Raw genomic sequence first — 12,128 nt, 5'->3', positions numbered from 1 at the left:
GTTGTCCAGGATCGATTGGACGACCTCTTTAGATATGATATTCGGCTGGCTGGAAGAAGGAGGGAATAATCATTTTATCAACTTCCATACCACGATGAGATAAAGAATGAAACAGAAAGGAAGAACTATCAAAACCGGACCGTGATATCTTGAAAACGTCCAAAGAGATCCTCTTACCTCATGAGCATTTCAGCCAAACTTTTTGCATCTGGAATAGAAAAAAAAAAAAGTTGCATCAGATCAACAAAAAGGTTTATGGTTGTAACCGTGTTCATTCATGGACTTGTTATACAAGAGTTGTATTAGGGCTTAGATTTTATTGCATTTTTAAAGGACACATTGAAAAACTATAAACGTTGGAGAAACAGAGCAGATATGTGGAGAGGCGGCCTCATGGCCGAGGACTTGTGACTACCTGGGATATTTGTAACATCAGTGTTTCGTGGTCCGAGTACAGAACACAATGCAGGGGTCCGCACCTGAAAGTCTTATATATATACCTGTGAGGTTCCTTACATCTGTCTGTGCACCATGGTCTGCACACGGACCACGAAACACAGATGTGAGACCGTCCTGACCTGTGCTCCGTCTTCATGTCCTTCATCCTACAAATGGCCCCGGCGCTGTACCTGCTGCCTGTCACCAGAGAAATACTGTGCAGCCAATAAATGCAAAAATCACCGTAATCTCACATTTACCAAAACAGTCCCATGCCAACTCCAGGGCAACATAATAACAGTAAAAAAATAGCAGTGCATCACAAAAGAGAGTACACCCCTCACATTTCTGTAAATACACTGTGATACAATGTGCAGCTTGAATAACCCTCTAAGTAACTCACAAACAGCCATTAATGTCTAAACTGCCGGCAACAAAAGTGAGTACACCCCTAAGTGAAAATGGTCAAATTGTGCCAAATTAGCCATTTTCCCTCCACGGTGTCATGTGACTGATATTGGTGTGAATACGGAGCAGGTGTGTGACATTTGCTGTTCTCTCTCTCACGCTCACATATTGGTCACTGGAAGTCCAGCATGGCGCCTCATGGCAAAGAAGCCTTTGAGGATCTGAAAAAAAAAGAATTGTTGCTCTACATAAAGTTGGGTGAGGCTATGAGACGATGGCCAACACCCTGAGCTGCAGTCCGATGGCCAAGACCAGACAGCGGTGTAACAAGACAGGTTCCTCAGAACTGTCCTCGCCATGGTCGACCACAGAAGTTGAGCGCACGTGCTCAGCGTCATATCCAGAGGATATCCTCTCACAATAGACAGGAGTGCTGCCAACATTGCTACAGAGGTTACTGGGGGGGATCAGCCCATACGCAGAGGTTACAGGGGTGGGCGGGGGGCTACCATGAATGCCAACATGTACTGTGACATACTGAAGCAGAGAACGATCCTTTACCTGAAAGGCCGCACACCAAAGATGACGTTCGATGAGATGAAAGAGGTTTATGGTGATGATTCCCCATTATATGATATAGTCAAGAACTGGAATCGTCAATTCAAATGTGGTCGGATTTCGATGCAGACAGCTCCAATTCCAGGGTGACCGGACTCTACTATTGTTGAACACCATCCAACAAGTGAAGGTCGCCATTTTGGAAAATCGCTGCGTAACTATTCACCACCTAGCTCAAAATGTCAAGATTAGTGTGGGGTCCGTGAAAAAAAATCATCAGAGACCATCTTCACATGCATAAGGTATCCGCTCTCTGGGTTCCCCGGCTGTTCACACCTTTCCAGAAGCAGGAACGAGTCAAATGCTCTCAGGCTCTATTGTGCCATGTAAACCAGGAGGACTTTTTCAACAGATTGATCACACCGGATGAAAGCCGGGTCCATCACTATGATCCTGAGACTAAAGTCCAGTCGATGCAATGGAAGCATCATGACTCACCGCCTCCAGAGAAGGCACATGTCCAACCCTAGGCAGGCAAGGTCATGCTCACAGTATTTTGGGACCAGCACGGAGTAGTATTGATGGATTTCCTAGCAAAGGATTCCATGATTACTGGGGCATACTATGCTTCACGGCAGCGGAAATTGCGGGAGGCCATCAAAACCAAGAGATGTGGCATGCACCAGTTGACAACTCACATGTTGCCCAAATGGAAGCTTGCTCCTATGGCTTTGAAATTCTACCAAATCCCCCTCATTCACCCGACCTCGCACCATCGGACTTCCACCTTTTTCCAACAATTAAGTTATTTTTGAAGGGCAAGCATTTCCCAGATGATGGGACTCTGATTTCTGAAGTCACAACGTGGCTTTTGAAGCAACCTGTCGACTTCTACAAGCGAGGCAGTTGCTTAAAGGGATGGGAGAAGTGTGTGTCCCCCTAGATGGCACCTATGTAGAGAAGGACTAATAACTGTGCCAAGTGTCATTGCGCTCAGTCTACAGGAAGTGGGTCAGGGGAAATCTTTAATGAACGCCCCTCGTATCTATCTATGTATCTATCGTTTCCGTTTTTTCAATCCTTGAAAATCCCTATATTTCGCTGACCAGTAATAGAGGTTTGAGGCCACATACAGATATTGGAGGCCACATACACAAACCATTTCTGTACCTCGAGCCTTGAAGCGAAAAAGGGGGCGATTGTATTTATTGAGGAGATTTTATGAGACGTTAATCCGGAAAGACAACCTGAGTCACAGTCTATAAATACGGGAGACTTATTTAGCTTCTCGGTGAGTTGCCGCAGGGCTGCATTGTTACCCTTCCGCTTTATGCGATTCATGACTTATATAGATTGTGTCCCATTTACTCTAATGTATCATTCATTATAAGAAATAACTTTAGTAAACTTCCTTCTGTTGGGACATTTAGACCAAGCAGGTGGTTTTGATTGAACAAGGTATGGGGGGTCCGTTCTCTCCTCCATGCTAAGCAAATGGAAGAAAAATTGCAAGGTATATTGACTTTTCAGAAAATTGCAGGGAAGAGGTCACAGAGTATTAGGTGCACTTTATTCTACGGTAAAGAGAAAATGTCTAGGTAAAATTTTATTTGCGCTCAATGCCAAGGAGCTGCAGAGAAAAAGGAAAAAAAAAATTAAAAAACGTTTTCCTCTTGGAAAACTTTAGGTTGCGTTGATTGAGATAAATAATCTAATAATCTGCGCACATCATACGTTCTAGTGAAAACTATTAGTCTCTCTTGTAGAGAAGGATCTGGGTGTATTCTAGGTCACAGACTAAATAGCAGCATCTAAGGTCAATCAGCGTTTTAGGATATTATCATGTAACATAGTAACATACATAGTTAGTAAGGCCGAAAAAAGACATTTGTCCATCCAGTTCAGCCATGTACTTGTGGGACAAGGATGTAGAAAGTGATATGACCACCTCATCCGGGATATGCAGATCAGTTCTGGCCCTGGAGCTAGAAAAGGTACAAAGAAGAGCTGCAAAACTGATAAGAGCATCTAGATGAAGGGAAAAGATTAAAGAATTACATGGTGACATGATTAACTTGTACAAGTGCACAAATGGCCCATACAAAAAGTATAGTTAAGACCTGATTCATGCAGAAGACAAGAGGCTACTTCCTTCCGTCTGGTGAAAAAAAAGACTCCGGAGGAGCAAAGGCTTCTTTACCATAAGAACTATTAATCTGAGGAATAGTCGACCACAGGAGTCGGTCACAGCGTGAGCGGCCGACGGTTTCAGAAAGGATTAGATGAAGGGTTTTATTATTTTTTTTTTTAAAGAAAAAAATAACATGAATCCGGTACTTATGTAAATGCATAAACCTCATGTTCTGAATGCGGATCTTGTCGATTTACCCTCAGGAGGGAAACACTGTGCTCTTTTAGGGCAGATTGGTTCGTGACTATAGCTCTTCCTTTCCTATCCCTCGGTTGAACATTATGGCGATTTATCTTTTTTTTTTTTTTTTACAACTGCACTATGTACAGATTAATGTTAATGTGACTATCCGATCAACAAAGGGGTCAGCAAAGATAAAGAATGAACAAAGGACGGCACTAGAGGAGCACAAATTAGTATAGACCTAGACTCCTTAAAGAATGTCTGAAAAATACAGGTGGCACGAACGCTCCGGGTATGCGGTGCTCTGCACTGATAGGCAACCAGCAGTGAATTCAACGAAGCAAGAAAAGAAAACAGTGCGGCACTCACCCTTGGATGCTGTGGAATCGTGCTCTTTATTGGAGAAGGTTAATTAAAACATCCGTTAGGACATCAGGTACACTGGAGGGTGCGGAGGTGGAGTGTGGACGACGGCCGTTTCGCACGATATGTGCTTCGATCTGGACCCGTTGAAGCACATATCGTGCGAAACGGCCGTCGTCCACACTCCACCTCCTCCAGTGTACCTGATGTCCTAACGGATGTTTTAATTAACCTTCTCCAATAAAGAGCACGATTCCACAGCATCCAAGGGTGAGTGCTGCACTGTTTTCTTTTCTTGCTTCGTTGAATTCAAAGGGGTCAGCAAAGCAGCACATATAGTAAAATAATAACCCATCTTGCAGACATTTATTTATTCTCGCCCTAAACCTGCCTCCGGGTTATTTGCTAACTTTTTGAGACGTTGGATCATGGACTGTTTTTCCACTAAAAAGCCAAGGTTACGAACCATGGAAATGATTCAATTTAGAAGAATGATCATGCACAATGAGGCCATTAGCTCTTGGAGCGAGAAAAAGATAAAAGAGAGAGGGCTGCCGACGAGCGCTAAGGTTCATTTTACAAGACTGTAAATAATATATGCAAGCTCGATAGAGATAACCTAAAAGTTTCTTTTCTGCCAGCAGTCCCCTTCAGGAAGGTATACGGTGACACTTTTGTACCTTTATACAGTACGCTGCATTATTAAAATCCCTCGCGCTTAGCACAATGCGGCGGGATGTTCGGTAATATAAGTAACGTTCCACTGGCGAACGTCCTGCATTATGGTCATCCTCAGCAAAAGATGCAAGCGGTCGATAATATTCTGCCTGTATGATGAAAATAAATAAGTCTTTAGGGGGATTGCCCTATTTAACCTTAGAAATAGAAAAAAATGACTATATGGGAAAACAAACATAAAACGGGGTTTGGGTGTTTTTTTGTGTGCGCTTTCCCAATTGGAAACAAACATTGTGAAAACTTTTTTTTTCCAAAAATGCTTTTGAATAGAACCATGAAGGCTCATAGTTAGAGTTAGGCAAAAAGAGTGAGGCTGCCCAGGTTTTGTGTCCAGTCTGGTCTTCCGGGCCATGACGGTCCTCACTTCTGGCCGGCATCCTGGGCATGTCTGGAGTATATCGGCCACATCATTATGTGTCAGGACCTAGTAAATGCTAGAGATGTCTAGAGGATAGACGTAACGACTGCCCTGATCTGGATACCATGGGGGACCAGACTGGGCGCCGGATCGGGGCGATGCGAATCTTCCCCCCTGTATAATCCTAATACAGTGCCAACATACAGCTCTGTAACACTGGGCACATACATCGGGACTTGTAGGTACAGTAACACCCTACTAGGCAAATAGGTCTCTTTGGCTTCATTAAGTTGATCATTTTTGGTTTCTACGAAGTTGGAAAAGATGACAACTTATTATTTTCCACCTCTTGGTTGGGGGGCATTTAGAAGGATGTACCCACCAGCCAAGTGGGTTCAACTCCTTGAATTTGGGCAATACTCCCACGAGCGGCATACAAAATGGCATACGGTAATTCTCCTTCACGAAGATGTAAAACTGTCTGGCAGTGTGGATAGTAAACCAGGAGGTGCGCTCTGAGCTTTTGGCTCCAGTTACATCTAGAAGCTTACTTCGGTCACCTCCGTGCCTCTGGTCATTAATTTCTCATCTCTCTATGTGACCGACCACCATGACTCTGCCCTTTCGATAAGGTCCTCATCTCCACAAGTACTCCATCTTTGTAGCTGTACTGATCCGTGCCGAGGAATAACATACAGAAAACGGGATACGCAGATCATAGGGGTTGTGAAGTACAGTATTACTTTCTGTGCATACATTAACCCCTTCAAAGGAACCTATTACACAAAAATGTTATTGAAGGAAGTTTCTGTGTTACATGGATAAAAAAGAATAAATAATAAGTGAATTTGCTCATCCATGCCTTCTATGGAGTTGTGCCCATCCACAACTAATGTAGGTGATCGGGTAGCCACTTGATTTTACATGTTAAGTATGTTAGTAATTACTACACTCGGACAGCACCACAATCCCTCTTTTTCCTTTTTTCTCTTCCCCTCTCCCCCTGCTGATAAAATGTGGTTTGTGGCTGCCACTAGAGGGAGCTCCGGAGCTTACCGCATACTGAATACACATTGAACTTGCTAATAACACTGTATGGAAGCAGCTCCTCCTAGTGGTGGCTGCAGGGGACTAGAATTTTATCATTCAACCTTTTTTTGGAACCTTACAGACTTTTTAGAATACTAAGAAGAGAAACCAATTTTTGAACAAATCACACCAAACCTTCCAAGTGAGGCACATCCAGACTAAAACTTTCTGGTGATCTACAGTTCCCCTCACAGATCCTTCCCCATCTCTGTGTTTTCCAGTTCATCTAGGACATTTACTTACAGTAAAGTCCCCCTACTCCAACCCCCTGAACTGCCATAGGATGCCCCAAACTTTACAGGAACAACCCCTTTCAGATCTGGATATGCTAGAATTTGCTGGGTGTGTGAAAATTTGGGAAGAGGAGATGAGTCCTGCTCATGCCATCGTCACCCTGGGCTTCTTTTCTCAAAGGGTCCATAGCAGCCACAATGTACACCTTTAGATATGGAGAAGGACCAGTTAACTATGCTTTATGGGAAGAAATGGAGAGGTTACACCAAGGTAGAAGGGTGGCAGAAATCATGAACACTCCGGTGAAGCCTCATTCATGTGGTTGTTCGGAGTCGAACTTGACTCGATGACACAATGACAAATAATGGGCTGGAAGACAAGCTTGGCATTTACAATTCAACATTAACCTTTCTGGGCCTAAAATTAATCTCTAGTTACGGAACAATAAAGCAAAGGTCCTTTCACTCCAACCAGTCTCCTGAGCAAATAACCCTTAAAAGGGTCTTCATATCCAGAGGTGGCGCTCCGGAGGCCCGCCCAGTCTTTATGTCCCATCACATGGTGGTCTCATGTCGTACTACTGCCATCATGGCTTTCTAAATTGGTGTTTACATGTAAAATAAAGAGTGGGAGGGCCATTGGGGAAAGGAAGAGTTAACTACAGCTTCTTTTTTTTTAGCATTTGTAGCTGTTTATAACTTTTATAAAGTTGTATGACCCCTTTAAACTTTCTTGAATTTGCACCCTCCTCCCCCTAGATGATATCTCATTTTATAAGCTGAAGCTGTAAGGATCCGTGATCTAGCCTTGAATGACCGACTTTACCCAAAGTGAAAGGGACCTAAAACAAGTCTGTGAGCTTAGAAAGCCAGTAGATTGTATAGCAAAGATATGTTTTAAATGACGGGAGGAAAACTTAGGTTACCTCTCAGCCTCTTCAGCCTCTGTTCTCGTCTTCTACGCCTGACAATCAGCAGTAAAGCAAACAGGAGAAGGACGCCGATCAGGATACAGGAAATGGTCACCAGCATTTTTATCCCCTTGTTGGTGGATAGTCCTTCTTCACTGGACTCTATGGACTTTATGAGTGGGGGGATCGTACCTGTGAAGAGGGGCAAAATATTAGTAGGAGAAGAGAAATGTTAGACAAGTCTTTAGGGCTCTTGTGGTCCCCTGGTCAATGGAGGACAAGACTCATAATTGAGTAAACCCCTATGTCTTTCAGGAGCTCTCGTCTGTGGCAATCTAGTAGGATCTAGAACTTCTCTGGGTCCAAACAAGGAAACAAAATATGTTCAAAATGTACTGTTATATCACAGTAGTGTCCTACTACAGAAGGTGATGGCATATTGCAAGGGTTTGCCATCACTTTCTGATCGGTGGTGGTCAGCTCTGAGCAGTTAAAATGCCAATGAGACTTTGGTCCTCTCGTCTTGAGGATTGGTCAACCTTATATTAGTCTGCTTGTGTACCGATTGTATTTGCAGCTGGGCTCCATAGTCCAGGTGGTCTACATACCTCCCTGCCATGACCGACGGCCTCGCATCCCTCCTGACTGGGAATTGCATTCAGTTGTGACCAGGGAGGAACTGGACGTAGGGGATGACGGGACAAAGTAAGACACCTTCAGTTTGGGACTCTATGCCGATCCTACTGCTAAGTGGCATTTCTGATGGCACTGGTGTACAGGGACTGGTGCGTGTATAGGCACTGGAGACGGAGGAAACAGCCAAAAGCACCAGCACCGGCAACCCCTTCATCGTGACAAAGGGCAGCAATGTCTCCGGACCTGGTGAGCACCTGGATTGGGGGTTTGTGAGGCTGAAGATATGGAAGTACTCAGAGAAGTCAGGCTTACATCAATTGAGCGGTGGTGGACTTTGCTCGGCTCAGGCTTCATGTCTGGGTGCTGTAACTTGTGATGTAGTTGAGTAACACCAGGGCATGTTCACACTGAGGGACAAGAATTGCACTATGATGAACGATAGCAATTTGTGGTAAAGCCATGAGCGTGGTTCCTGGTTTCTGCAGCACATCCAAGATGCAGGAATGGACAGTAGATTTTTGGATATATGAGAAATGTCATATTTATGTGATAAAACATTCATCTATCCACAACTTTTTTTTTATGGCGCCTAATACTAGGATTACTTGAACCTCAATCCAAGTAGTCCTCACCGATTCTGCACTGATCATGTGCCATACTTCAGACAGTGATTGGCTGCAGAGTTCACCACTGGAGGATCAATGGGGAAGACTGGATTGGCGGTTCTGGATCGGTGAGGATGACTGGATAGGCGGCACTGGATCGGTGAGGATGACTGGATTGGCGGTGCAGGATTGGTGTGGATGACTGGATTGGCGGTGCTGGATTGGTGTGGATGACTGGATTGGCAATGCTGGATCAGTGGGGATGACTGGATTGGTGGTGCTGGATCAGTGGGGATGATTGGATTGGTGGTGCTGGATCGGTGGGGATGACTGCATTGGTGGCACTGCATCAGCGGGGATGACTGGATTGGAAGTGATGAATTGGTGGGGAAGACTATTGGCGGTGCTGGATTGGTGTGGATGACTGGATTGGCAGTGCTGGATCAGTGGGGATGACTGGATTGGCGGTGCTGGATCGGTGGGGATGACTGCATTGGTGGCACTGCATCAGCGGTGATGACTGGATTGGAAGTGATGAATTGGTGGGGAAGACTATTGGCGGTGCTGGATTGGTGTGGATGACTGGATTGGTGGAGATGACTGGATTGAAAGTGATGGATTGGTGGGGATGACAGGATTGGCGGCACTGCATCAGCGGGATGACTGGATTGGAAGTGATGAATTGGTGGGGAAGACTATTGGTGGTGCTGGATTGGTGTGGATGACTGGATTGGTGGCACTGGATCGGTGGGGATGACTGGATTGGAAGTGATGAATTGTGGGGATGACAGGATTGGTGGTGCTGGATCAGTGGGGATGATTGGATTGGCGGTGCTGGATTGGTGGGGATGACTGGATTTTCGGTGCTGGATCGGTGGAGATGACTGGTTACTTTATAATAGTCTTGGCCAAGTTTCTTACCATGCTGAAGAATGAGAATTTGTGTCACAGAATAGAAATATCCAATGATTGTACATACTGTACAATGCAGAGAATCCTGATACATCATTATAAACCCAGTACTAGGATGGTGATGGGCATTCAGATGGTCAACTCTGATTTTTAGTTTCTATAAGGATCCTATTTTTTTTATTATTCCCATCTAGAAATATTCAAAGTTACACCGAGAAGAAGAAAACTTTTTTGTTAATAAGGAATTTTCTTTTCTTGATTGCAAAAATGCAAAATGTTGCCAAGAAGTGAAGTTCAGGCCGACTCCGGGGTATAATTTGCTGAATGGTCCTACTTAATGGAACGTCTTGTGGCGGTGATGATAAATGAGTCAATAAGGACGTGTCTGATAAGCGGCGAGCGCAGACACTGCACCAGGTAGCCGCCGCTACATGCAGCCGACTAGTAAATCAATCTGAAGTTCATTCCAGACCAGACGCCAGTAAATGACTAATCTGTCCTCACACAGATAGAAGCAGAGGGACACCCCCTGCCCAAAAATAGCTTTTATGATATTGATAACGAGAAAAGAACAAATTGCAAAAAGAGTGCTGCATTAAAAGTGCATGTTCACAATCTGGCGGTGGATTACGATAGTTCACGGATTTTAGAATCACAGTTTGTAGGTCTGCTGGCCTGCAGGAACAGAAGATCAAGAAATACCCCTTTAAAAATGAATGCAGCAGTGGGGGATGATTTTGCATGATTTCCTCCTGTGAAGCCTAAGGCTTCTTTCACACTTCCGTCGCTAAGCGTCGGCGCAACGTACCGACGGACGTTGTGCAAATTCTGCATAACGTGGGCAGCGGATGCAGTGTTTCAACGCGTCCGCTGCCCACTGTAAAGTCCCAGGGAGGAGGGGGTGCATGCGCAGTAGGAAATGCAGGACACAACGTAGGAAAAAACGTTCCCTTGAACGTTTTTTCGATACGACGGCCCGCCAAATACCGACGCATCCAGTGCACGACGTATGGAACGTGTGTCCATACGTCGCGATGCGTCGGTAATACAAGTCTATGTGCAAAAAACGCATCCTGCGGGCAACTTTGCAGGATGTTTTTTTCCACAAACGACGCATTGCAACGACCCCTAAAAGACGGAAATGTGAAAGTAACCTAAGAGATACCGAAGAGCCAAGCCATTATATGACTTGGATCCTGCATTTTTCAACAGTTTTTCCCTCTGCTAGCTCGGATTTTCAGTTGTCTCTCAGCTGGTGGGTGCAGACTAGCTGCTGTGATGTCTTCGATACACAGATGAGGGATTCCTGCTCTCCTGTGTCTATGTAGTGAATGTTCAGGAGCAACAGCATGATATAGGACAATATACAGCAGTATTGAGCAGTGTACAGTTGTGCTCAAAAGTTTACATACCCCGGCAGAATTTTTGCTTTCTTGACCTTTTTTTTTAAGAGAATGTGAATGATAACACCAAAACGTTTTCTCCACTCATGGATAGTGGTTGGGTGAAGCCATTTATTGTCAAACTACTGTGTTTTCTCTTTTTAAGTCAGAATGACAACCTAAAACATCCAAATGACCGTGATCAAAAGTTCACATACCCCATTTATTAATATTGTTTATTGCTCCCTCTAAAATCAATGACAGATTGAAGTCTTTTGTGATAGTTGTGGACGAGGTTCTTTATTTTCTCAGATGGTAAAGCTGCCCACTCTTCTTGGGAAAAAGCCTCCAGTTCCTGTAAATTCCTGGGCTGTCTAGCATCAACTGCGTGCTTGAGATCTCCCCAGAGTGGCTCAATGATATTGAGGTCAGGAGACTGAGATGGCCACTCCAGAACCTTCACTTTGTTCTGCTGTAGCCAATGACAAGTCGACTTGGCCTTGTGTTTTGGATCGTTGTCATGTTGTAACGTCCAAGTACGTCCCATGTGCAGCTTCTGGGCTGATGATTGCAAATTTGCCTCCAGTATTTGCTGATAACATGCTGCATTCATCTTTTCTTCAACTTTGTCCAAGTTTCCTGTGCCTTTGTAGCTCACACATCCCCAAAACATCAGCGATCCACCTCCGTGCTTTACAGTAGGAATGGTGTTCCTTTCATCATAGGTCTTGTTGACCTCTCTGTCCAAATGTAACGCTTATAGTTGTTGTTAAAAGTTCCTTTTTGGTCTCATCGCTCCAAATTACCATGTTCCAGAAGTTTTGAGGCTTGTCTCTGTGCTGTTTTGCGTATTGTAGGTGAGATACTTTGTGGCATTTGCACAGTAATGGCTTTCTTCTGGCGACTCGACCATGCAGCCCATTTTTCTTCAAGTGCCTCCTTATTGTGCATCTTGAAACAGCCACACCGCTAATTTTCAGAGAGTCCAGTATTTCAGCTGATGTTATTTGTGGGTTTTTCTTTGCATCCCGAACAATTTTCCTGGCAGTTGTGGACGACATTTCTGTTGGTCTACCTGACCATGGTTTTGTTTTTAATGAGCCCGTGATTTTCCATTTGATAA

At 44.5% G+C, this 12,128-nt stretch overlaps 1 protein-coding gene across 2 annotated transcripts in view; it reads right to left on the bottom strand.

The window, feature by feature from the left end:
- The window catches only part of DSCAM (DS cell adhesion molecule), a 570,150-nt gene that overhangs the window by 53,766 nt on the left and 504,256 nt on the right, over window positions 1-12,128 (bottom strand). For both annotated transcript variants that reach the window (XM_069760714.1, XM_069760715.1), the window contains exons 27-28: window positions 7,486-7,662; window positions 178-208 (exon numbers count right to left, since the gene is read on the bottom strand). In XM_069760714.1, the coding sequence (XP_069616815.1) occupies window positions 178-208; window positions 7,486-7,662 (208 nt within the window). The remainder of the gene's footprint in view (window positions 1-177; window positions 209-7,485; window positions 7,663-12,128) is intronic.

The sequence above is a fragment of the Ranitomeya imitator genome, chromosome 3 (assembly GCF_032444005.1).
Source record: "Ranitomeya imitator isolate aRanImi1 chromosome 3, aRanImi1.pri, whole genome shotgun sequence".
Taxonomy (NCBI): domain Eukaryota; kingdom Metazoa; phylum Chordata; class Amphibia; order Anura; family Dendrobatidae; genus Ranitomeya; species Ranitomeya imitator.
This window is presented reverse-complemented; position numbering and strand designations above follow the sequence as displayed.